This window comes from Gossypium raimondii, chromosome 8 (genome assembly GCF_025698545.1).
Source record: "Gossypium raimondii isolate GPD5lz chromosome 8, ASM2569854v1, whole genome shotgun sequence".
Taxonomy (NCBI): Eukaryota; Viridiplantae; Streptophyta; class Magnoliopsida; order Malvales; family Malvaceae; genus Gossypium; species Gossypium raimondii.
In genome coordinates, this window is record NC_068572.1 from 55,436,590 (window position 1) to 55,464,510 (window position 27,921).

A 27,921-nucleotide genomic window follows, 5' to 3' on the forward strand; every position below is an offset into this window, starting at 1 on the left:
AAAAAACAAACGACTGCAAATTTGAAAATTAAGACGACCAAAGGAAAACATAAGAAAAGAGAAAAGTATAGATTAATCGCGAATTTCGTTATGCTATTTGAATCGATGCGTTAATTGAAATTCATTTTATTTTTTTTTTGTAATTATTTCATTCTCCAAATTTTGATTTGATTTGCTTTGGATTTGATTTTTTTTAAATCTTTTTAAAACTTTTTTGGTGTGGAGTTGGATTGGGGGGAATAATCGGAGGTGGAATGATTGTAGACGCGATTTCTGGAACGTAATGATCTGGTGTTTACGGCGGCGTAGGATGAGAGGAGGGAGGCGCGATCGTAAATGATTCAAGGATCGGAAAGGAAAACGATGAAATGGGCATCATTGCTTAAGGACATCAAGGAAAAGGTCGGTTTACCTCCTCAATCTTCTACTGCTGCTTCCATTGCTACCACAGTTGCTGCTTCTTCTTCTTCGTCTTCTTCTCCTCCTCCTTCCAATCGTGATGCCAATGCTTTCTCAACTCATTACGACTTCGCTTACTCCTCTTCTTCCAGGTTTGATTTATTATTTTCATCTTTTTGAATAATTTATATTGTTTTTTTTTATCTGTTTTCATTTTCATCAGCTAATGATGATTAACTTATGAGGCGAACTGGTAGAATCATAGTGGTTTGCTTTACTTATTTTCATTTTAAAAAAGAAATTCTGTTTGCTTTACTTGCCGTTGACTGCCTTTAACGTTTATCTCCAATTTATTTCGGGCAATTAGAAGTATGATTTCAGTTATGGCGGCTGCTTTATTAATTTATTTAGTTTTTGATAAAGTTAGCCTAGGCTCCGATGAGATTTTCTAGTATTTTGTTGCTTGTTCTACAAGGAAGAAGATTTAAAGATATAAATTTTGTTGGAAGAGTTTTTTTGGTACTGTTAGATGTATTGTTATGCATGGAGGAACCTAATTTTAAGGTGCTAATGTGTAGTCTTGTGGTATCTAAGTATTGCTGATTGTAGGCTAGTACTGTATCTGCTAGGGCAACTATTACTCCATTAATAAAGTTGGTGATCGGGCTAACTCATGCAAGTTCTGGTAGCTCTGATTAGCTGCTTCTCCTAAAAGATCAAAAGAGACCAAAAACATATGATGAAGCAGAAAGGAAAAATAGGAAAAAGATGAGCTAGAAATGATCTTATTGAAGTCTTGGAGCTACATACGATGTGTTCTATTAGAAAAATGAATAGCTAGGTGTATTTTAACTGAGGATTGGACCAAGCTTGTGGCGAAGTTCTTATTAATGTAATGGGAGGAGCTATAGGAATTTAGTTGGCAATTATAGAATATAGGATGAGTGCCTGAATAGGATAAATGCCACCTCTCTATTTACTAGTTGGGGGATTTTCTTTCTCGTCTTTTTTTCCATTCTCGGGAATCTGAAGTTTTGTTGTGTCTTTGCTAAAGGTTCACTTACTCCTGAAGTCCATTCGTAAACTCCATTCCCTGGCATTTTGAGAATAGTTGACACTTCTGGTGTGGGATTTAAATGATAGGTGATTTTGAAATTAGTCTTAGGTGTGAGCTTGCATTTACATTTTGGAGTAGTGTGGATGTTTGGTTTGTCAATGCATGAATGTTTTATTTACTGAAAATTTAAGTTTAAGCAGTAATAAAACAGAATGTTAATATCATCTATCACAGGGATCAAAGATGTTGGGATGCTCTTTAGTCACAAAAAAGGTCCTGCAATTTGTCCTTTCTCTCTCTCTAAAAAAATTGTTTTGCTTTAGAATCTATTTATAACGGAGCAAGATCCTTTTTTGTGCTACTGCATCCTGTTCTCTTTAAAATTGGGAGTTTAATAGTTTACTGGTAATATGCCTTTTTGTTAGTCCATTATACCAATTTGTAGTGTACGAGATTATGTAAAATATTTGGTGTTCAAGATTTGGTTTAACTTTCAATTGTTGGGCTACTTTTTCTTTTGTTTTTCTAGTTGTGCAACATCTAATCATATAATTATACTTGTAAATTCCCCTCTATCTGATTGTGATTCAAGTGGATACATTTGTTTCTTATGTTTTCTCGTGTCTATTTATTTAATTACATTTTTAAATTAAAAAACTGTGATAATGTGTCTTCTTTTTCGGATTCCACTTCTTTTGCTCTATGGATGCAACATTCCTTCCAAATTGACATTACCTTTTTTCCCCCTTGTTACAGCAGAGACAAACATGAATTGGAATTGGACTTTAATAGATTTTGGGAAGAGTTCTGCTCATCCAATTCTGAAAAGGTTCATTCTCCTTGATATTCTAATTCCTAGCAGTCTTTTATGTACCATTACAAATTCCCTTATGTTTGTATTGTCTTTGCAGGAGAAAGAAATGGCCTTGAGTTTGACTGTAGATGCCTTTTGTAGATTAGTCAAGCTGCACGCTAACGTAGCTCAATTAGTCACCCAGTATGAATGCTCATTGTCCCGTCTATTCTCTTATATCACATGGTTTTTTTTGTATAAAGTAGTTGTCAACAATTTTTGCTGTTTTCTGATCATCAAGCAAAACTTTCCCTTTCACATTCACGTTGTTAAGCACTGTTGCCACGGTTGCTTTGTTCTCTCCAGTGTTCATCAACTTGTTTGAGTTGTTAAGAAACTCTACTTCAGTACCATTATAACCTTACTTGTTCCATCATAAACTATTTTGATGTGGAGACAGCCGAACTTGACAAAGTTTGGGCATCTAAATTCATGCTCCTGTTATTTATGTTGCACCGCATCTTCTGATATTTGGTCATACTTTTTTATTCGTTCTTGTTGTGACTTGATCTCGTTGCAGTTAGATTAGTTTTGTTTTTCTATTATCTTACTTGATTTATGCTGGCTTTTATTATTAGCTAAGATCCATTCTAGGAAATATAGTAGAACATTTGATTATCCAAACTATATAGACGGTGGCCTTTTAGTTGATACAGTTTTCTCCTTCCAAAAACTTACTTCTCATCAAGATTTTTGTAATTAAAGTTAGTTCTTTGTAAGTGAAGTTTTCATTTTCTTCAGCTTCAGATCCCATAGAGAAATCATCAATTAATGATTTTCTTTGTATCATTTGAATAATATTAATCAATTTTGCATTTCTACTTAGTGAATAGTTTGATTATTTCTGTAGTACTGCACATCTCTAGTAGTATGAATTGATTGTCTGTATCTTAATTCAAATGGTATTGCAGTTTTCTGACTTTCTCCAACTGTGAGCATGTTGACCGACATTTAGAGGTTTAATTCATTACAGGTTAGTAGAAACACATATCTTCTCCTTCGTTGTGGGAAGAGCGTTTGTAACGAATGTTGAAAAGTTAAAACTTAGCAGCAAAATAAGATCTTTGGATGTATCAAAAGTAATACAGTTTTTCTCTGAAGTCACCAAGGTTTGGCTCTGGGATCTAAGTGCTTTATATCTCAATGTATATTATCCATATTGTTTTCCGGGTTTCTCTTTTGGAATTAGCTCTTGTACGCTGATCTGCAGGATGGCATCAGTACCGGATCAAATTTGTTGACCGCCGTTGAAGTCCTTGTGTCTGGGGTATATTTCATTCATCTTTAATAACATAATATGATACTGTAGTTGGAACCTTGTCATTAAATTTATTGCTTGTGAGAAGCTCATGTCATTTCCACCTGAAGATAGATAGTCCAACCTCTAATGATTATTGAATTATGTTGTAAAATAACTAACCTATACGCTTTGATCTTTTGAAGTAATGTGATTGATTTGGATGAGTGTTTGTTATAATTTTGCACCACAATTGATATCCCAAATTCTGTTCTTTTTTATATTTAAACTGTTAATTGTTGTTATCATTTCTGTTGTTTGCAGCCTTTTGATAAACAAGCTCTCCTTGATTCTGGGATATTTTGCTGTCTCGTTCAAATTCTGAATGCACTTTTGAGTCTTGATGAGGCTAATCAGAAGCCAAAAATTACTGATTCTGAGGAATCATTGCCAGCTGAAAAGGATTCAGTTGCTGATGGACAAGCCTGCCGACTTGAGGTGGTTATTTTATGAATATCTACAGCACTATCTGTTCACAAGTTGAATATTTTGAACAGAGGTGACTTGGATAATGTCTTTTGGGTTGACTGTAAACTTATTGCTATTCATTCAGGTAGAAGGAAGCATTGTGCATATTATGAAAGCATTAGCTGGTCATCCTTCAGCAGCACAGAGTTTAATTGAGGACGATTCTCTGATGTTGCTGTTTCAGACTGTTGCCAATGGATCTTTAACTGCTTTCTCAAGGTATAAGGAAGGTTTTGTTTCAGTGCACGTCATACAACTTCATAGACATGCTATGCAGGTAAGCTGTTGTGTTTTAATATAAATGTTCATAACCATAAAGAGGTCCGTACGAGCTTCATTTGCCAAATTTTAACTGTTATAATTTGCTTGTCCCATCAGATCCTTGGACTGCTTTTGGTCAATGATAATGGAGGCACGGCCCAATACATACACAAACATCAACTGGTATGCCTTTGTGGAAAATTTTAAAAGCATATCTGAAGAACATAGGTTTCTTGCTGCATGCTGTGTCTTTTCTTTCTTCTTCTTTAACTGTAGTCTCCTCTGCTTTAGAGAATCTTTAGTCATTGGATCACGTTCTTGTCTGTACATTTAAGGCTTGTTTACAGTTGATTATGGGTGAAACAGTGAAGAATTATACAGGCAGCAAGATATGAACTATTCACCAACTTGGATATTTACCAGAGCAATTTAGGCAAAAAATTGGAAAGCAGTGAATTCCATAATTTAAGTGAGGGTAGAATCTCTGTATTGACTAAGAGTGGAATCGTTGAGGCGACTTTTTTTGGGAGTTACTGCAGGATGCTTCCTTAAGTCTCTTTGTCTGGGCATCAACTAAAGTGCAGTGGCAATGGTCAACTCATTTAACAGGCTTCTTCACTGTTTTAGAGTTTTAAGTTCTTTTGTTAGTTGGAATAACTGTTTCTAAGACATTGATTTATCAGACAGAAAGATCTTGGTAAGCAAAGAACAATGTTGATTTGTGTCTAGTCACATTATCTTTGATGTTAGTCCATCTAAAGACAAAAACTTAAGGAAGCCAGAAGGATTTAAACCTTCAATACCTGTTTGAATTTATCTTTTTTCATGAGATCATACAGTTAGAGTGCTATTTCTTCCTCTTATTCTACTTACTTTCTGAATCTTCAGTACATAATTCCAATATATTGTTGATTGTTTACATTACATGTCATTCTCTTATTGGCTACTTTTTGTTTAATTGCTGCATCTTGTTGTGTAACTTCTATTAAATATTATTATGAAGGATTTTTTTATTGTAATGTCTTATATGATGGTTTTGAGAATAGTTCATCCTGTACCTGTGCTCTGCATTTTAACTAAGCGGAATAGTAAAGCTTTTGCTAAGATGCAGTGGGTGACTTGTGAGAGTTTGAGATATTTGTTTTTGACAAGCCTTAATGCAGTCTGTTATGTGTCTTCTCTCTCTCTCTCTTTCGCTTTCTGCATTATGTGGATTCCTTTTTTATGACTATAGACAGAAACAGTTCACATTCATCTCACCAGGGTTAGGGCCACCTTAATAACGTAGTCTTAGGATTTTAGACACTAGTGAAGGCATGTCTTTGGAAGCCTTATTTTTACCTTTGATTTGTGATGACATCTCTTATTCTCACAATGCAACCAAGTTTAACTGTTAACTTTGTTTTGTCTTGTTCTGTTTCTTTCAGCAATCTTCATATTTATATTTTTCTCAGCTATGTATTTGTTCTAATTACTTGTTTCCTTGTCATTATTAAATATGTCCTATATACACTACACATCCTTTTGTGCAGATAAGGGTTCTTCTAATTGCTGTCAAAGATTTTAATCCAGATTGTGGGGACCCTGCCTACACTGTTGGCATTGTGGACTTGTTACTTGAATGTGTGGAGTTGTCATATAGACCAGGTAATTGGTTCGTGATGTTCCCTAGTTGAATTCTTTAAGAAGAGTATGATTACAGATTTTGTTTATGTATCATAAAGTTCTTTGGTCTTGGCTCCTCTGTTTAATGATTCTTATTTGAGATTTTACTTTGTCATGAGTTATTGTTGATATCATGCAACTTTGATTTGTAGAGGCTGGTGATCTCAGTCTTAGGGAAGATATACATAATGCCCATGGTTATCACTTCCTTGTTCAGTTTGCTCTAGTTCTTTCCTCCATCCCACAGAATCAAGGCATTGAATCTATTTATTTGAAGCACCAGGCTGACAAAGATAGTGGTTCAAATAGTGCTCAAGTTTTTGAGGACACAGCAGAAAAGGATTCCGTAGGAAAGGAGGACTCTTCTTCTGAAAATGTCTCACCCACTTTGAGTAGGCTACTTGATATTCTTGTTAACCTAGCTCAAACAGGTCCTCCTGATGAAAAAAAATCCAAATACTCTCACACCAAGGCCGGTGGCCATGGCAGAACCCAAACTTTATCTACAGACAGTCTTGGTGATGAAATTTGGGAACAGGGAAATACTAAAGTTAAAGACCTTGAAGCTGTCCAGATGTTGCAAGATATTTTTCTCAAGGCAGAGAGCAGGGATCTGCAGGCAGAAGTATTAAACAGAATGTTTAAAATATTTTCAAGTCATCTTGAAAACTATAAGTTGTGTCAGCAAGTGAGGACTGTTCCTCTCTTGATCTTAAACATGGCTGGATTTCCTTCATCATTGCAAGAGAGAATCTTGAAAATTCTTGAATATGCTGTGACTGTAGTGAATTGTGTTCCTGAACAGGAACTGCTGTCTCTATGTTGCTTATTACAGCAACCAATTACATCAGAGTTAAAGCTCACCATCCTTTCTTTTTTTGTAAAGCTCCTCTCCTTTGACCAACTATACAAGAAAGTCCTTAGAGAAGTAGGTGTGCTGGAAGTCTTGTTGGATGGTTTGAAGCAACATAAGTTTCTTTTAGGACAAAACCAACATGATGGTAATGCCTATCAGTTGGAGGAAAAATCCAGCTCTAGCAGCTTGAAGAAGCACTTCGACAGTGAGGTTCTTATTGTTACTTCACCCAAGTTTGTGGAATCTGGTTCAGGGAAGTTTCCTATTTTTGAAGCTGAGGATACAATCGCAATTGCATGGGACTGTATGGTTTCCTTAGTGAAGGATGCTGAAGCTAGCCAAGCTTCATTCCGATCTGCCAATGGTCTGACCACTGTTCTCCCCTTCCTGGTGTCCAATGTTCATCGTGCTGGGGTCCTCCGGACATTGTCATGTTTGATCACTGAAGATAATGTGCAGGTTTGTTAAGATGCATGTTTTTCTGTTTGATAAATCTAAATTTTGATAGATTTTACATGCAAGAATGTTGTTTCTCCCCTGTTTGCCTTTTTCTCCCCTACCATTATGAGAATTCGCGATCTTCACTTCCAATGGTGTAATGCTAAATGTCCTTGTTCCCTTGCATGCTTTTGTGCATGAGTGAACTGCCTGTACAGCTGTTAACACCAATTGGATACTCTTTCCTTTCCAGGGTCATCCTGAAGAATTAGGAGCCATTATTGAAGTTCTAAAGAGTGGAATGGTTACAAGTTTTTCAGGACATCAATACAAGCTTCAAAGTGATGCGAAATGTGATACAATGGGAGCGTTGTGGCGCATTCTAGGAGTAAATAGTAAAGCTCAGAGAGTCTTTGGTGAAGCCAGTGGGTTTTCTCTTCTGCTGACCACCCTCCACAGTTTTCAGGGTCATGAAGGACGCTCAGAAGAATCTTCTTTGTTAGATCACATCAAAGTGTTCAAATATTTATTGCGCCTTATGACAGCTGCAGTGTGTGGTAATGCCATTAATAGAACAAAGTTGCATGCTATCATATCATCACAAACCTTTAATGATCTTCTCTCTGAGTCTCAGTTGCTGTGTGTGGATTATGAGAAGCAAGTGATTCAGCTTTTGTTGGAACTTGCTCTTGAAATTCTCCTTCCACCTTTTGTAACACCGGAGAGTGCCACATCAGCAGATATGGCTGAAAATAAGTTCACTAGTTTTTTGGTTAATCCTGATAAGGAACGAGTACACAATGCTGGTGCCATTAGAGCTCTGATCCGTTCATTGTTGCTTTTTACTCCTAAGGTGCAGTTAGAAGTGCTGAATCTTATTGAGAAGCTTGCTCGTTCTGGCCCCTTCAATCTGGAAAATCTCACCTCTGTAGGTGAGATGGAATCTTCTATTGCCTTTATAGTCTTGATTACTAGACATTAGCTTCTTACTATTTGCTTTTCCAATGTATTTAGGTTCTGTGGAACTTTTACTGGAGACAATTCACCCCTTCCTTTCAGGCTCCTCACTCTTACTTTCTTGTGCTTTGAAGATAGTTGAGGTTCTAGGGGCATATAGGTAGGCTTTGTGTTCATGTCTAGGAATCATTATATTTACTCAAATTATTTGATTTTTCTGTCTTCTGTTTTTTCTCAAATGAGGCTTGAATTTCTGGTAATAGATTGTCTGCATCAGAACTCCGAACACTTTTAAGATATATTCTACAAACGAGGCTGATGAAATCCGGTCATACAGTTGTTGATACGATGGATAGGTTAATTCTCATGGAAGATATGGTTTTGGAAAATGTTTCTTTGGCTCCATTTGTTGAAATGGAGATGAGCAAGGTTGGGCATGGTTCTTTTCAGGTGTCTCTGGGAGAAAGATCTTGGCCGCCTGCTGCTGGTTATTCGTTTGTCTGTTGGTTTCAGTTTAAAAACTTCTTTAAAACACAAGTAAAAGAAACTGAGCCTGCCAAATCAGGTCTTCCCAAGAAGAAAACTGGCTTAAATGGGCAGCATCATGATCAGCATGTTCTCTGGATATTTTCTGTTGATGCAGTTGATGATGACAGCACTTTCTATGCTGAACTTTATCTTCAAGAGGATGGTGTTCTTACCCTTGCGACTAGCAACTCTTGCTCCTTATCATTTTCCGGATTAGAACTGGAGGAAGGCCAGTGGCATCATCTTGCTATTGTTCATAGCAAACCAAATGCTCTTGCTGGATTATTCCAAGCTAGTGTTGCTTATGTTTATCTTGATGGGAAGCTAATGCAAACGGGAAAATTGGGATATTCACCCTCTCCCATGGGAAAACCTTTGCAGGTAAATATTGGGACTCCAGTTACGTCTGCAAGGGTTAGAGACTTGACATGGAGACTCCGCTCTTGCTATCTTTTTGAGGAAGTGCTCACGCCAGGTTGTATATGTTTCATGTACATCCTTGGTAGGGGGTATAGAGGGCTTTTCCAAGATGCAGATCTTCTTCGTTTTGTCCCCTACCAGGCTTGTGGGGGTGGTAGCATGGCTATCTTAGACTCCTTAGACGCTGACTTGTCTGTACCTCCTGGAACACAGAAGCTTGACAGTGCAAGTAAGCAGGGAGACCCTAAGGCAGATGGAAGTGGAATTGTTTGGGATTTGGATAGATTAGGAAACCTTTCATTCCAGATCTCAGGTAAAAAGCTCATATTTGCATTTGATGGAACTTGTACGGAGGCTGTTCGAGCATCTGGGTCATCTTACATGCTCAATCTGGTTGATCCCCTGTCAGCTGCTGCTTCTCCCATTGGAGGTGAGTGCCAATTTCTCACTTTACATGTAATCGTAGTGAAAATTAGTTATCTTAATTACTCTTTTTTGCTGTCTATGCAGGTATACCACGGTTTGGACGACTTCATGGGGATATCTATATCTGTAGGCAAATTGTTATCGGTGATACTATCCGCTCTGTTGGTGGGATGTCTGTCATTTTGGCCCTTGTTGAGGCAGCTGAGACTAGGGATATGCTCCATATGGCCTTGTCCCTTCTTTCTTGTGCACTTCATCACAACCCTCAAAACATAAAAGACATGCAAACATACAAAGGATACCATTTGCTAGCTCTATTTCTGCGTCAAAGGATGTCATTATTTGATATGCAGTGTCTTGATATATTTTTACAGATAGCTGCATGTGAAGCTTCATTTTCCGAACCAAGTAAATTGGAATGTATTCAAACTTTTGCATTACCTACTGACACAATTCATGAAACTAGCTTTGAGGATCTTAATCTCTCAAAGTTCCGTGATAAAACATCTTCAGGTGGAAATCAATTTGACATGGATGATTTTTCTTCCCTGAAGGATTCGTTCAGTCATACTTCAGAGCTAGAAAATGCTGATCTGCCAGCTGAAACTTCAAATTGCATTGTCTTGTCAAATGCAAATATGGTAGAACATGTTTTGCTGGACTGGACACTGTGGGTAACTTCCCCAGTTCCCATTCAAATTGCACTGTTAAATTTTCTAGAGCAACTTGTGTCTGTTCATTGGTATAGGAATCACAACCTTACAGTTCTTCGTCAAATCAACCTTGTTCAACACTTATTGGTGACTTTGCAGCGCGGTGATGTTGAAGTTCCTGTTTTGGAAAAATTAGTTGCAGTCCTTGGGGTTATATTGGAAGATGGGTTCCTGGCGTCTGAACTTGAAAACGTGATTAGGTTTGTTATTATGTCATTTGATCCACCTGAGATGAAACCACATCATCAAATAATGCGTGAGCCCATGGGGAAGCATGTTATAGTTAGGAATTTGCTTCTGGAGATGCTTGTGGATCTTCAAATTACCATCAAATCAGAAGAAATGCTTGAACAGTGGCATAGAATTGTTTCTTCTAAATTATTGACTTATCTTCTTGATGATGCTGTTCATCCTACTAGTATGAGATGGATCATGACTCTCCTCGGTGTACGTCTGGCTTCTTCTCCCACTTTTGCTCTTAAATTCCGCACTAGTGGAGGTTATCAAGGCCTTATGCGTGTGCTTCCTAGTTTTTATGATTCTCCTGATATATATTATATCTTATTCTGCCTCATATTTGGGAAGCCAGTTTATCCAAGATTGCCAGAAGTTCGTATGCTGGACTTCCATGCACTCATGCCAAGTGATGGGGGTCATGTGGAGTTGAAATTTATAGAACTATTGGAATCTATAATTGCTATGGCAAAATCCACCTTTGATAGGCTGAGCATGCAGTCAATAATTGCTTGCCAAACAGGAATTTTTTTCCAACTTGCGGCAGAACTGGAGGAAAATGCAGACATGACTGCGGAGCTTCAGGGTGAAGCTCTCATGCACAAGACATATGCTGCACGCCTAATGGGTGGGGATGCATCTGCTCCTGCTGCTACAACTGCAGTTCTGAGATTCATGGTTGATTTGGCAAAGATGTGTCCTGCCTTTTCAGCTGTTTGCAGACGGACAGAATTTCTAGAATGTTGTGTTGACCTCTATTTTTCTTGTGTTAGGTTTGTCTTGAGATACATTCTCACTATATGCTTCTAATTTTCTACAATTTTATTCGCATTAATTGTATATCTCATTATAATGCTATATGTTCTCTAATATGACTTATAAGTAATATTGTTCTGTTTGTATTTTGGCTTGCAGGTCTGGTCACACAGTGAAGATGGCAAGAGAGCGTTCAAAAGAGACAGAAGAGAAGAATTTGAAAGATTGTGATGATGCTAGTTCACAAAATGCGCCCTCTAGATTCCCTGTGGAGCAGGAACAGTCTGACAAAACTTCTATTAGTGCTGGAAGCTTCCCTCAAGCTTCAACTTCTAAAGATATGCTTGTCTCTTCAAATTTCAGTGCTGAAGATAAAGAAGAGATGAAACCTAATACATCCCAAGAGGAATCGAAGAAATCATTGCAGGAAGATGTCCAAGTTACTCAGAGCAAAGATGGTGATAGTGTCAATCAGGTTACTGCCTCAAGCACAAATGAGTTCACCTGCCATAATACCGACAATCTGGCTATTCAACCACCAGATTCACAGAGTTCTGTAGCTCTTGCTAGTCCAGATTCTTGTATTTGCTCTGAGAAATTAAATCCCAAAAGCCCCCTCTCTCCTTCTCCTTCTCCATCTCCCATTATTGCTCTGACTTCGTGGTTAAGTTCAACTTCAAACCATAATGAATCCAAAAATCCCATGGAGCCTTCTACGTCTACAAGTGTTGATCAATCCTCTGACTTGAAGTCTGGTTCTCCAGGATCAACAAGTACAAATACTGCCTTTCCAGTTATTCCAAAGCTTCTTCTGGAAATGGATGATTCTGGCTATGGTGGTGGCCCTTGTTCAGCTGGGGCAGCTGCTATGTTGGATTTTATAGCTGAAGTACTGGCTAACCTTTTAACAGAGCAAATAAAAGCAGCACAATTTGTGGAGAGCATCTTGGAAATGGTTCCACTATATGTTGAAGCTGAATCTATGATGGTTTTTCAAGGTTTATTTCTAAGCAGACTAATGAACTTCATTGAAAGGCGTCTCTTGCATGACGATGAAGAAGAAGAGAAAAAGTTAGATAAGACCAAATGGTCCTCAAACTTAGATGCATTATGCTGGATGATTGTTGATCGTGTTTACATGGGCGCTTTCCCTCAACCTGCTGGTGTACTGAAAACTCTAGAATTCTTGTTATCAATGTTGCAATTAGCAAACAAAGATGGTCGAATTGAAGATGCAGCTCCTACTGGAAAGGGTCTTTTGTCTATTACAAGAGGTAGCAGACAACTTGAGGCTTACGTACATTCAGTTCTTAAGAATACAAATAGGATGATACTGTACTGCTTCCTACCATCATTCCTGATTAGCATAGGGGAAGAAGATCTCGTTTCCTCCTTCGGTCTACTAACAGAACCTACGCAAAGATCACTCACAAACTCTTCACAAGATGATCCAGGAATTGATATCAGCAAGGTTTTGCAGTTATTAGTTGCTCACCGACAAATAATATTCTGTCCAACCAATCTTGATATTGATCTAAATTGCTGTCTTTGTGTAAATTTAATTTATCTTATTCGTGACCAAAGGCGAAATGTACAGAACCTGGCAATTGATGTTGTCAAGTATTTACTGGTTCATCGAAAATCTTCTCTGGAAGACCTGCTTGTCTCCAAACCTAACAAAGGACAGCGCCTAGATGTACTGCATGGTGGTTTTGACAAATTGTTGACTGGAAACTTATCTTCTTTCTTTGACTGGCTTCGGACATCTGAAGAGATGATAAATAAAGTACTGGAGCAATGTGCAGCCATAATGTGGGAGCAGTATGTTTCTGGCTCAGCAAAATTTCCTGGAGTAAGAATCAAAGGCATGGAGGGCCGTCGTAAGAGGGAAATGGGAAGAAGATCACGAGATACTTCAAAGTTTGAACAAAAACACTGGGAGCAAGCAACTGAAAGGAGATATGCAGTGGAGAGGCTTCGTGATACAATGTCTACCGAGTTGAGAGTTGTCCGTCAGGATAAGTATGGGTGGGTTCTCCATGCTGAAAGCGAATGGCAAACCCATCTCCAACAACTTCTACATGAACGAGGAATATTCCCAATCCGTAAACCCTCTGCTTCTAAAGATCCTGAATGGCAACTTTGCCCCATTGAGGGTCCATACAGGATGCGCAAAAAGCTTGAGTGCTGTAAATTAAGAATTAACAGTATCCAAAATGTTCTTGATGGGCATTTGGAATTAAGTGAGATGGAGCTTTCCAAGATAAAAAATGAGGATGGTCCAGATGTTTCTGATTCTGGTTCCAAAGCTATTTTCAATCTTTTGAATGAAATTGAACTATATGATGAATCATTGTATAAAGGATCAGATGACGCGAAGGATGTAACTTCTGTTAAAAATGGCTGGAATGATGACAAAGCTAGCAGTGTAACTGAAGCTAGTCTTCACTCAGCTCTTGAGTATGGTGCAAAATCTAGTGCAGTTTCTGTTCCTATGTCGGAAAGCATACCAGGAAGATCTGAAGCTGAATTTCCTGGGCTGTCACCTTCTGTTAGGATTGATGAAATCAAAGTTACTGAGGATAAATTAGATAAGGCGCTGCAAAATGATAGTGAATATTTAATCAGACCTTATTTAGAACAACAGGAAAAGATTCGATTCAGATATAACTGTGAGCGAGTAGTTGGTCTGGACAAACATGATGGTATATTTCTGATAGGGGAACTTTGTTTATATGTAATAGAGAACTTTTACATTGATGATACTGGCTGCATATGTGAGAAGGAATGTGAAGATGAGCTCTCTGTTATTGATCAGGCATTGGGTGTTAAGAAGGATGTTACTGGCAGTATGGATTGCCTATCAAAAGCAACTTTATCCTGGGGCACAACACCAAAGGCATTGATAGGGGGAAGAGCCTGGGCCTACAATGGTGGTGCATGGGGAAAGGAGAAAGTGGTTGCCAGTGGTAATTTACCTCACCCTTGGCGTATGTGGAAGCTTGATAGCATTCATGAGATTTTAAAGCGTGATTACCAGCTACGTCCTGTTGCTGTTGAGTTGTTTAGCATGGACGGATATAATGATCTCCTGGTGTTTCACAAAAGAGAAAGAGATGAAGTATACAAAAATCTGGTTGCCGTGAATCTGCCAAGGAACAGCATGTATGTAATCTAGCACTCATCTACTTTTAGTTCTGTTTCTAAGGTAGCTTTATGGTGTGGTATTAGCTACTTCTTGAAAATGAAGGGCGATGTAAAGGTACAGAAAAGGCTGTATCCACTAGCCTTTCTGTTTATCCCAAGCATCTATCTTTGCCAATGACAACTGTGCCTTGCTGTGCTTATGCTTCATTACTTTAAGTGCTTGTCTTTCTTCCTTTATCTTCTGAATCTTGAAAAAGATTGTTTACTTTGTAGTTCTTTTCCTTGCATCAGGTTGGACACAACAATTTCAGGATCAACAAAACAGGAAATCAATGAGGGTGGTCGTCTCTTTAAAATAACAGCTAAATCTTTCTCAAAGAGATGGCAAAGTGGAGAAATCAGCAATTTCCAGTACCTCATGCATCTCAATACCTTGGCAGGACGTGGATATAGCGATCTTACTCAATACCCAGTCTTCCCATGGGTTCTTGCTAATTATGAGAGTGAAAATCTGGACTTGTCAGATCCCAAAACCTTCCGCAAACTTGAAAAACCAATGGGCTGTCAGACACCAGAAGGGGAAGAGGAATTTAAGACCAGGTCAATCCCAATATTTATTCAAGATCATACTATTATATGAAAGATCATATTGATGCATTTGTGCTACTTTCTTTAAAATGGTCTTTAAAATGCATGTATTAGGTTGTGTATCTATGCTATGCTTTACCATTGCCATTCTCTTTTATTTTTCAGATATGAGAGCTGGGATGACCCAGAGGTCCCAAAATTTCATTATGGTTCTCACTATTCTAGTGCTGGCATTGTTCTCTTTTATCTCCTTCGCTTGCCACCATTCAGTGCGGAAAACCAGAAGCTACAGGGTGGCCAGTTCGATCATGCTGATCGTCTTTTCAGTAGCATAAGAGACACTTGGTTGAGTGCTGCTGGGAAGGGTAACACATCAGATGTGAAAGAACTGATCCCAGAATTCTTCTACATGCCTGAGTTTTTGGAAAATCGCTTCAGTCTTGACTTGGGTGAGAAACAGTCAGGGGAAAAGGTCTGTCTTGGTTAATTTTTTTTTAAGTTGTATAGCATGATCTATAAATTCTTCTTTGTAATTTGCCAAATTTTGTGGTTCGTTAAGACTTACAAACTTCTCATTTTCTCTTGTTTCATATTTCCCTAGGTTGATGACGTTCACCTTCCTCCTTGGGCTAAAGGAAGTGCTAGAGAGTTCATTCGGATGCATAGAGAGGCCTTAGAATCCGATTTTGTTTCGGAAAATCTTCACCATTGGATAGACCTCATTTTTGGATATAAACAAAGGGGGAAGGTAGGTACTGGCATTCTCTTGAAGCACATTTTCAACACTCAAACACATTACTTGAGAAAGATGTTGAAAATTCTTAAGTTTTCCGTATATTGTTGTTACAATTGACAGGCTGCTGAAAAAGCTGCTAATGTTTTCTACCACTACACATATGAAGGGAGCGTGGACATAGATGCAGTTACAGATCCTTCAATGAAAGCTTCCATTCTAGCTCAGATCAATCATTTTGGACAGACACCTAAGCAACTATTCCTGAAACCACACGTGAAAAGGCGGTCTGATAGAAAGCTTCCTCCTCATCCACTGAAGAATTCAACTCTTCTTGTTCCACACGAAATACGGAAAAGCTCTTATTCCATTACTCAGATTGTCACTTTCCAAGAGAAAGTTCTTATTGGGAAGGCAAACACTAAGCTTAAACCTCGAATGTATGCCAAATATGTCGCATGGGATTTCCCTGATCTCAGCTTGAGATTTTTGAGTTTTGACCAAGACCGACTCCTTTCAACACATGAGAATCTTCATTTAGGAAACCAAACTCAGTGTGCTGGTTTTAGCCATGATGGTCACATTTTGGTTACTGGCGCTGAAGATGGTCTAGTTTATGTTTGGAAAATCAGCGAGGAGCATCCGCGTGCCTCCAGTCGTTTGATGTTAGAGAAAGTGCTTTGTGCTCACAGATCCAAAATCACATGTCTTCATGTCAATCAGCCTTATATGTTGATCGTGAGCGGATCAGAAGACTGCACTGTTATCATATGGGACCTCAGCTCCTTACGATTCGTTAGGCAACTTCCCGAATTCCCAACATCAGTTTCTGCAGTCTATGTGAATGATTTAACTGGTGAAATTATGACTGCTGCTGGAACTCTATTTGCTGTTTGGAGCATCAATGGATGCTGTCTAGCAGTAATTAGCACATCCCAGGTGCCATCTGATTATATAATCTCTGTGACAAGTTCAACCTTCTCTGATTGGCTGGACACAAACTGGTATGTAACAGGTCACCACGATGGGGCTGTTAAGGTCTGGCATATGGTTCACTGTACTGACATAGAGACGATAAGTAATTCGACTAGCGTTGGAACCACAGGAGGGTTGCCTTTGGACAAGTCACCAGAATACAGATTGCTCCTCCACAAGGTATTGACGTTTCATAAGCACCCTGTTACTTCCCTTTTCTTAACTACTGATTTGAAGCAGTTGCTGAGTGGTGATTCTGGTGGCCATTTGCTGTCGTGGTCGTTACCGCCCTGAAAGATCTGGCAAATCAGGTGTGCTAATTTTAAAAAACAAAGAACAAACAAACTATTGAATGATTTTGGTAAAGTACTAAGGAGGCTTCAGATTACATTTTGCCCCCTCTACTAAGGGGCAAATTAGTCTTTGTACATTAAATTAAAGAGCAAATTGATCATTTCTATTAAAAACTCTAGCCATTTATAAAAACTGGCATGGCTAACAAATTAACTCGACAACCACGTGTACCTCATATTGACGTATATGGACTAGTTTTTAATAATAGAAATAGATGAAAATTTTAATAAAAGGTACAATTTGCTTTTCTATCTAATGTATAGGGACTAATTTGTCCACTTATTGAGTAGAAGGAACAAAATGTAATTCAACTCTTAGTATAAAGACCTCCATGATACTTTTACAGATGATTTTCATCTATATCAGTTCCTGATTTTATGTTTGTGTTAAAAACACCTTATTCCGATTTCTTGTAACAGAAATACAGATTCTCTCTTCATGATAGCATGAAAAGCCAAAAAGCAAAGACAACAAAAGCAGCTTGGATAGACTTTATAGAGATTATAAAGGTAAAATCTCTTGAAACCTTCCCATATTTACAAGCATTGAGGCTTTTTTTATTACAATGCATTTGCATGGTGGCTTCAACTCTCTCCATTTTGAACGTGGGAGTGACAGGCTATACGCTTTTCTCGTATGTTTTTTTTAAAAGTGGAGGATATATGGCTTTTGAAAAACATAGCCACTACTGGGTTTGGCATGTACATAGAGATGGATTTTGCTAACTGTTTGTAATCAAGTTGTATAGCTGAAAAAGAAAAAGTGCATCGCACCCAAAATCAATTTTGCTAATGAGTGTTCTATTAGCTTTTTTTTTGAAGTTAACTAATTAGGTTTATAATAATACCACTAAATTATATGAAAATTTTTTATAACTATTCAACATGTATAACATTTCAGTGAAAGTTTAACTGCCTAACTATTTGATTGGTTTCTCAATTATGGAAACTAGATTAAATTAATCTCTACTATTAAATGAATCGGCTTAGTTTTTGTAAAAAATTCATTTATTTCCCAAAATTATTATTTTGAAAAATTTTATGCTTTTGTAAATGAGATATTTTATTGAATTTTGAACTACAAATTAAAAACATCATATCATTTTTAATAACTCTATTATAATTTGGCTTTATTTGTTTAATGATTCATAGATTATATTGATCCATTTAATAGTAGAGGGTCTAATTTGATCCAATCTGCATGTTCTTCACTAAAATTTAACAGTATTAAAACCTAAATTTCTAGAGCTAATTTCTCATGGCATATGCTATTGCAAAATACAGTATAATTATTTCTAGCCCAAAATGTTCTAAATTTTTACAAAATTCATGAGACTTTAGTTTTATAAAATAAAAATTCATGTTAAATGCAGTATAATTTTTTCGACGTACGGAGCATTTTGTAAGAAAATAAAAACTAGAGCGCAAAAGACATCCATAACAATGGTCACTAATATGCCTGCAAAGCTCAAGTGCTTAGAAAAGTATTATGTATTTGTGAAAAGCATGCAGTTAGAACCTACTGCCGAATTGTGCACTACTCGGGTCATAATATGGAAGAAAATGAGAAAGTTTAGATGCTATATGCCTATATGGGCACAGTCAAAGATTGGCCATTGCTTATATTCTACTGAAAGAGCCCATCTTTCGAGTACATTTCACCTTTTTGAAAACTGGGATTTTATTCCTATGCTATTTCTTATTTCTGTTGAATGTTGTATCCAAAATTCTTTAAAGGGTCTCTTTTATTGTATGACAAAAAAGTTAACACATTGTGTATGCATTTCTAAAATAAGATGTTTCTAAATTCTACCCAGAAATTCAAAGCCAATGTTCAAGTTAAAAAACCTCTACAAATTGTCAACAAACAAAATTTAACATACCTTAGCCTGGTGTTTTGCTTATTACAACACCCAATTGTCCACTTTAGAATTGCCACTGCTTAAAAAAAAAACCCGACTGAAACTCCGGACCCATGTGACGGTTCACATTTGAAGTTGAGAACCGGGGACCAAATACTGACTAGCTCTGGAATTAGTCACCCTTGGTTTGGACCCTCCCAAATTATCCGACCCGATAAAATAGGCCCATTTGCTTTCCTCCTGCAACGATGCTGCGTGTACCATCCTCTCAACCCGTTTATTCATTATCTCCTTCTCCCCCACTGCGATTCTCGCATCCAAAAACGGCGTCGTACACTTTACCTTGGCGAAGCCGACGCATTTTTCCTTAGCGGCAACCAAACAAGCTTCCATTTCGATATCTTCGCACCGCTCTCTTTCCGTCAAGTCCATTGATTTCCAACCAATCAGGGACTGCCACCAAGCGGGTTTGCACTTGTTGGAAGCAGTGATGGCGCACCCAATTCGTGCGCCTTCCTCGCATTGAAATATGATTTTTGATTCGCAGGATTTGTAAGCGGCGGCCCAAGAAGGAAGGTCTTTGAAGGCAAGGATGTATGGACCGGACGATGGGTCGTCCGAAGTTCCGGCCGGGATTGGACCACGGAGTAATGGGAGGGGGCGCCCGAATTTTACGGTCGTCGAAGAAGCGGAATATTCCTCCAGGTTTTGGGGTAATGAAGGGTCCATGCCTTTAAAAGACCGACTGAGAAAAAATATAATCCAGCTACTTGAGTTACACCACAATGTTAGTTCATAAAATAGTCTAATAGATTAATACATAACAAAAAAAAAAGTTCACTTTTTGATGCATGTGGAACATAAAATTCTACTTCATTCTCACATATCAGACATACAAGCTTCTTCAAGAACAATTCTTTCAACAAATTTTGTGAATAAAATTCCGTTTAGAAGAGCCCTAAAATTTAAAGATGTGTAAACTCCAGATTCACTCACATACACCCTTTCAAGCTACAAGCGATGCATATCCTCTAAAACAGACCAATGCTACGAATATGATATGCATTCGCCACTGTGTTTATTACTAAAAAACAGTCTAAATTACAACTAAATAATGTAGCGTTTAACAATGTAGTTAACGCATCGCGACAAACCTACTGTAACCGCAAAAACCCTAAACCCTAATTTTCACACTTAAAAACTCTTGTTATTCTTCTTTAAGGAGAAAAGAAGCTTGAAATTTAACTGAAATGCTTAAACTTGGAAGGTTTAAGATAGCTATTTACTGCTCACAAAATCAGAACGGATCAACCTGATACAGAAGAAAAAGCCGAAAAAAACAAAAAGATACAGAGTATTGAAGGAAGGCAACAGTTGGGAGGGCCGCGAGTCGAGCTGAGTGAACTCGAGCTAGAGTTCGAAAATGGCGGCGATAATTACCGATTCACCAAAGAAAGTGTTGGCGCGTGCTGCACTGCTAGCTGCTTGCTTATGCTTATCTTCTTTGTTGAGAAATTTGCCTAGTGCTAGTAGTTTCGCAAATATCTCTTCTTCTTTTTTTAATAAAATAGAGCTGAATTACAAAGATAAAGCAGTTGCTATATAAATTGAATTTTCATCTATACGAACTTGCTCAATGATTTCTGTTGGGATTTCCTTGATCCTGATAGAATCATATGGAATCTTTTGCTTTACACCAGTCAAGATGTTCTTCTGGAAAATCGCTTGTCACTTCTTTTTACAAAGTTCCTTATTCTTATCGCGGAATCCCTGTTTGATTTATCACGACACTACATCTTCTGATATTTCTACCCACACCTCCAAGCCATCTAGCCTTAACATCTCTCACCACTACTGCAGTTGATGCAAATCCCAAACTCGGGGATCTCACTCCATCCGTGTTTAATTTAATGAACCCCGACGGTGGAGGTTTCCATTAACTGCAACGGCTAAGACTCCTAGAAGACCCAACAGATGAAATAAGACTATGCTTGATAGAGCGAACCCAACTCCACGAAGAAATAAGAATATACTTTAAATCAACATCCACCCTTTGGAAGATCCACAGATTCTTTTGTTTCCACATATTCCAATAAATTATATCAAACAAAGACTGCCACTCTACCTCTATATAACCTAGATCAAGCTCATTCCTTAAATTTAAAATGATCCAGTCTAATAGCGGGATGGAAAAAAACTGCATAGAACACCTTTCAGGGATAAATTGTTTCCACATAACACAAGCCTTGCTACAGTCTCGCAAAACATGGATGAAGTATCTCCTTTTCCAGCTTAACAACTATTGATGATTTTTTTTCTAGAAAAAAAAAATGTCATAAATCCCTATACTCTTAGTAAATTTAGAAGTCCTTGTACATTCTTTTCTAGAAATTTAGTTCCTTCATTTTTCAGATTTCAAAATTCAAGTCTAACTACTAACACTATTAAGATTATTTTTGTAACAGCCCGATTTTGGGCCTAGTCGGAATAGTGATTTTGGGACCACAAATCTGACGAGGAAAAAAATTATTTTTATTATATTTTTATGGTCTACGATTTCATGGAATGATTTTGTGAAAATTTCGTTCAAAAATTTCAACGTTTGGGCACTCAATTTAGTAAAAAGGATTAAATTGTAAAAAGTGCAAAAGTTGAGTTCTACATGTTAAAAGTGTCCAATTGTTATGAAATTTTAAATTAGAGGTCCTTAAATGGAAATTAGACCATTGGTTAACTTATTGGACAAAAATGGACATGAGATAAGTGAAATAGGATATTTTTAAGTTGGGGGTATTTTGGTCATTTAGTAATTAAAAGAATTAAAAAGGTCAAAATAGCCAAAAATTTGTCCATCTTCAAGCCTTGGCCGAATTTGAAAAAGATTAAGAAGAAATGGTTCAATCCTCTTATTTTGATTTCTCGGACCGAGAGATCCATGAATCGGGATCCTAATGCATATAGATACAAATGGTCCAATGGGAGCAAGAATTTCCAGGAGCATTTGGAACATTTCGTTTCTGAGCAGAAGAGTCATTTTCAAGTAGTGTTCGATCGATTACGTATTAATCAATATTCGATTGATTGGTCTGAGGTTATCGACAAAAAAAATTTGTCTAAGTCACTTCGTTTCTTTTTGTCCAAGTTACTTCTCTTTTTGTCCAAGTTGCTTCTCTTTTTGTCTAACTCACTTCCTTAGGGGGGAGATCCATAGTTAGGGTTTTCAAGCTTCCAAGCTCCATAGTAAGTGATTCCAAGCCCCGTTTTTAACGTTCTTTAAGTTTTTGGAGTCCTAATAACTTGATTTAGCTTATTCTAGCAATAATTTAACTTAGGGTTTATATTTGGAAAAATACCCATAGGTGAAATGTGTTTATTTTGATGTCATATGGTAGAATATAAAGCTTGAAATTATGTTAAACAACTTTTGCTAAGCGATTTTAAGTGAAAACGAGTAAAATGACCTAATCAATAAAAATACCTAATGCTCATAAGTAAGTGTTAGAGTGAGAATTCGATGTTGCCGTAGAAGGGAAAACTGTTTAGCATGTTATAATAAATAAGAATAAGGGATGAAGTTTAATTTACGAGCTTTGGGGAAATAGTGTAAATATGCAAAAGTTTAAGGGCAAAAGTGTAAATATGCAAAAGTTTAGGGGCAAAATAGTAATTTTTCAAAAGTTTGAGTCAAGGACTGTTTTGATAAATGTGAGTATTAAATAAGTCAAATGTGTTATTATAGATCAAGAAAGAAGCGGAATCAACCTTGATCGGAGAAAAGAAAAGATTAAAGACTAAATTGCTAAATTTTTATATTGTTGCACCAAAGTAAGTTATGTGTAAATAATAGCAATATATTTTTATAAATTGTGAATTATATTTGATATGTGAATTAATATTGAATGTGGAAGGAAAATTTTTCATGAATTATTCAAGTGATAAAGTGTTTAAAATAAAGTGTTAAGTGTAAATTCCCGGTTGAACTTAGGAATAGAAGTGGATACAAGTGACATGTCACTAGAGACAAGTGTTACAGTGAATCCCGGGTGCCGGGTGATCTAGCATGTGTTGCAGACACCTGGTAGCTTGTGTGAGCAGGCCCGTGGACATTTCCAGTGTTATTGATCAGTGGTAGCTTCGGCTACATTTCAGTGGTAGCTACGGCTACATATCAGTGGTAGCTTCAGCTACATTTCAGTGGTAGCTACGGCTACGTATCAGTGGTAGCTTCGGCTACATATCAGTGTGGCACTTATGTGCTAATTCTCTACGTATCCGTGTATGTTCCGAGTGTTCAACGGGAAATTGACTAAGTGAAAATACATGAGATCATGTAACAATTAAGTGTAATTGAATGATGAATATATGTATGGAATTGAATTGAATAGTGATCGAAAGTGAAAAGGTGAAATTATGAAATAGTAGAATTAACAACAAAATAGTTTTGGACAGAAACAGTTGTGTGACTTTGAAAAATCACTAAAAATGGTGGAAATTGAACTAGAGAGTGAATAAGATATGAAATGAAATCTTAATGAGTCTATTTTTACATAAAAGAAATAGAGAAAGCAAAAGACTTATATATTTTGAGATATTTTAAGTTTAGTGAGATAGGGTCAGAATGAGTTTGGAATCCCCTGTTCTGACTTTGGAAAATTGTTAAAAATTGTACAAAAATAATTATGGGCTAAACATTATATGTTTAGAACCCTGAATAAGTTTATTTTCAAGTGGAATAAACGTAAGTACCATCCAAATTCTTTACAGTGGGATAATTAATTTTTAGTGAAGAGAGGTCAGAACTGTCGAGCAGTGAAACATGGGAAACTTTAAAGAATAAACTGTACTTATTGGCTAAGCCAAAAATTATTAAAATTTTATGGTAAGAATATATGTGAATCTAGTTTCAGGAAAAAGTAACGGATCTTAATTTGGAGCTTTTTAGCTCTGGATAAAAATAATTTAGTGACTTTGACTCGGATAGACAACTTTGAATATACATGTGAGTGAATAGTAAAATTATAAAAAATGTTATTTATAAGAGTGTTATGTACATTAAAGATGTGGAATGAAGAGGAGGAGGAGGAAAAATAAAATATATGAATGATTTGTATATAAATTGGTCATATGCCGATTATATTGATAAACGTTGAATTAGAAATGACATAATGTTTCATTTCAATTAGTTATTATGAATTGAATTGTAAATTCATATGGATGAAACCAAACAATAATTTGTTAGTATTATGCATGACATAATGTATTATTCTATATATATATATTCATGGTTGAATTATGATTGTTGAGAAAGATAGATAAATTGGAAAGAAAGTTCAAATTGAGTAGAACGCAGGGTTGAGTACTTTCGTTCAGTGATAAAGACGAATTGACGAAAAATACCATGGATGGACCATGGCAATAAGTGATATGTAATTCCGTGTAAGACCATAGCTGGGCTATGGCATCAAATATTATGTGATTACGTGTAACACCCCTTACCCGAGACCGTTTCCGGAGTCGAGTACGAGGCATTACTTAGCTTATCTTACTAATTCGAAGCATAAAAACTTGTTTTGAAAATTAATTTTACTATTTACAGCAATCTGTCTAATCGCGCAGCAGTTACTAAATTAATTATAAATCGAGTTACGGGACTCGAAATTTAATTCTGAAAATTTTCCCTGAAACTAGACTCATATATCTTCCTACTATAAAATTTTCAGAATTTTTGGTTCAGCCAATTAGTACAGTTTATTAGTTAAAGTCTCCCCTATTTTACCACTTGACTGTCCTGACCTCTTGCCACTAAAAATAAATTTTCTCACTATAGGATTTTCATATGAAGTTATTACTCGTTTCTACAGAAAATATACTCAATAAGGAATCTATAGATATAAACTACAACTCATAACCATTTTTGTGCAATTTATAATGATTTTCTAAACTTAGAACAGAGGACTCCAAAAACAGTTCTGACCCTGTCTCACTAAAGTTCTCATATCTCAAAATATAAAATTTCTTTTGTTAAACCGTTATTTTCCGTGAAAATAGACTCAACAAGCTTTAATTCCATATATCATTCACCCTCTAATTAATTTTATACTATCCTAGGTGATTTTCAAAGTCACATCACTGTAGCTGCTTGAAATCTGTTTCTTTACAAATTTTACTCTTTCATGATTTCCATGCATGATTTATCATCTAAACATACATATTACCAAACATATCCATACTTAACCATTTTAAAAGCCAAACATTATCACATACTCACACATCTTCCTTTAGCAATATCATAGATACAAACATTCAAATTGACTAATCCCTATACATCACTTAGGTATAAACATTACTTAGGTACATGCCACGTTATCAAAAGAAAAATACATCGCTAAATCTACATGTAACACCCTTTAACCCTAAACCATCGCTGGAACAGGATTACGGAGCATTACCGGATATATCAGATAACTTATAACTAGTTCACAATTAAATAACAGATATAGCATACTTGTATCAAATATGTCATATTGGTTCCATTTCATACTTATAACCAATATAAACATCATTCTACAACCGTAATAACAAAACTTTTATACTTAACCTATACATCACCTAGGTACATGCCACATTATCAAACAAAGGTACATCACTAAAATTTCTCTGAGGTCGGGACTACTTTGGATGCTGGACCGAACACTGGATTTCTACTAACCTGCGCACGGAAACAACCGTACGCTGAGCATGGGAATACTCAGTGGTATTACTATAATTCAAATTAATAACATTAATCGATAAATTATATACATTTAATTTATGTCTATAATTATTCATTAATTATCTCGTACATAAAACCAACTTGATAATTAATAACAATAAGCAATATTTCAATTCTTGTATTTAATTGTATTCATACCTTATTTCACTATCTCAATTCTATTGGATTTTCAACATCTCATTCTAGTAACTCATTCCAATTTATACAAATTCAATCACTTTATCAACTCATTCATTATCATTTCTATTTATATTCATTTTATACTTTTAATCTTTTAATAATCAAATTAAACGTTTAAACCAACATGTTTCAATAATAATAATAATAACTAATTTTATAAAATTTTATTCAAATTAACTCATACACTATTTTTATTATTATTTCAATTTATACCATTAATCTTTCAATAAACATTTCATATATTAAATCAACTTGTTTCAACAACAACAATAATAATAATAACTATCTTTCAATTCGATTCGTTCATTTTAAATCAATTTACACATATAATCTTTTAACACTCAATTTATACATTAAATCCATAAATAAATTTCAATAACTTGTATTCAATTAAATTCACATATAATTTCTCTATTCAAATCATTTAATTTTCACTTCTCATTTTTCAACAAAAGCTATTTCAAATTGCTTTTCTTCATTTAGATTTTACATCATCTCTTACTACCAAAACCATTTCATGAATTATATCATTATCTATTTCTTGAACCCATGGTTCATACATTTCATTTTCTATATCTCAATTTAATCTTTCTTTTCGATTCATATTCAAGATCATTCAATAAAATTTATATTATCAAAATTATTCATTCACCCCTATTAACTTGACTCGGACTCTGACAGATACGCGGATTCCACCCAAACACACCAAAATATCCAACCAAAACACACTTGAAATAAATATAAATCCTCCATAACACACCCAATATATCATATCCTCCCAAACACACCAATAAGGCATTAAATGCCTCTTCGGATAAACCGAAGCATATAATAACATAATCATCTTCTCGGCCGAGCTACAAATCTCCTCATCACATCACAAATCCTATGGCATGCCATTTGTATCCAATCTAGTCCGATAAGTTAATAGGGTATTCGAATCACATTTCAATTCAATCACTTTCTCATACTTTCAATTCCAATTTAATCACAATTTAATCACAATTTAATTCAATACATTTTTCATCTTCCAATCAGTATACCATCAAATGCTCATACATATTCATACTTCATTTAATTTCATTCAATTCACATACGATTCAATATCATTTAATTCAATATCAATATTCACCTTAATTTTATTTACTAAACATATTATTCAAATTCAAAAATAATTACTATTAATAAATTCAATACCAATACGTATTTTTCATTTAATTCAATCATGATACTTATCTTAAATTGCTTATCATGTAAATTAATTTAAATTTTAACAATTAATAATTAAATTCGAATTATGGTAATACTAACCGTAAATTTTCTCGAGTCACTCCTTGATCACCTTCCCCTTTCCTTTCTCGGCAATGACTCTTGCACGATATTAGCTACGTAATTAAACAATTAAAAATTATTAATACACAATTTCATTAAAATATTTCCATTTATACCTAAACTTTACCTAAATTCTAATTTAATCCCTTATCAATACTAATTTTATTTTCCCAATCTAACTCCATATGCTCTCTTAATTCTTACTATAAATTCACTTTAACTCTTCATTTTCACCATAAATCCTTAATTTCAAAATTCTCTCAATTTAGTCCCTATTAATTCAAAGCCTATAATTTATTTTACAAATCAACCTTTTACTAACTTTTAACTTGAAATTTAATCAATTTAACCCTAATTCTTTCATTTATTCAACATAATCAATGTCTAGAAATATAATAATTTCTCAAATTTCAACATAAATCCAATAATACTTTGTTCTAGAATACTAAAACTAAAAATTATAAGAAAAGGACTTAATTTGACTTACCAATTAAGCTTGAAAGCTTGAAATCCCAAATTTTCTTCCTTTCCTTCCCTTTTTTTTTCTTTTTCTTTCCTTTCCTTCTTTCCTTCTCTGTTTCGTTTGCCTATTCTGTTTCTATTCCTCTTTTTCCATCTTTTATTTCTTTTATTTAATTAGTTTAATATAAT

The 27,921-nt window shown here is 35.8% G+C and overlaps 2 protein-coding genes across 5 annotated transcripts; one reads left to right on the forward strand and one right to left on the reverse strand.

The window, feature by feature from the left end:
* Positions 1-230: 230 nt before the first annotated feature.
* LOC105792274 (protein SPIRRIG) lies at positions 231-17,065 on the forward strand. Its single transcript, XM_012620771.2, has 19 exons — positions 231-551; positions 2,216-2,285; positions 2,368-2,453; positions 3,283-3,418; positions 3,520-3,576; positions 3,871-4,044; positions 4,160-4,351; positions 4,453-4,518; positions 5,868-5,982; positions 6,153-7,315; positions 7,548-8,226; positions 8,309-8,411; positions 8,515-9,629; positions 9,710-11,345; positions 11,488-14,493; positions 14,767-15,075; positions 15,229-15,535; positions 15,665-15,811; positions 15,920-17,065. Exons 1-19 carry the CDS (start codon positions 337-339, stop codon positions 17,063-17,065), a joined length of 10,722 nt encoding a protein of 3,573 aa, XP_012476225.1. The 5' UTR covers positions 231-336.
* LOC105793694 (uncharacterized) lies at positions 15,873-27,900 on the reverse strand. 4 transcript variants are annotated; one of them, XM_052635377.1, is made up of 4 exons: positions 27,758-27,900; positions 27,250-27,323; positions 19,008-19,731; positions 15,873-17,061 (listed from the first exon to the last, which is right to left on the reverse strand). In XM_052635377.1, the coding sequence occupies exon 3, from the start codon at positions 19,713-19,715 to the stop codon at positions 19,110-19,112; it is 606 nt and encodes a 201-aa protein (XP_052491337.1). In that variant the 5' UTR covers positions 19,716-19,731; positions 27,250-27,323; positions 27,758-27,900; the 3' UTR covers positions 15,873-17,061; positions 19,008-19,109. The 4 variants fall into 4 exon arrangements, 3 of the variants coding, with proteins under 3 accessions (XP_052491337.1, XP_052491339.1, XP_012476227.1); XM_052635379.1 differs by having other exon boundaries at positions 15,873-17,070; XM_012620773.2 differs by lacking the exons at positions 27,250-27,323; positions 27,758-27,900 and adding an exon at positions 20,427-21,172.
* Between the last annotated feature and the right edge of the window lie 21 nt (positions 27,901-27,921).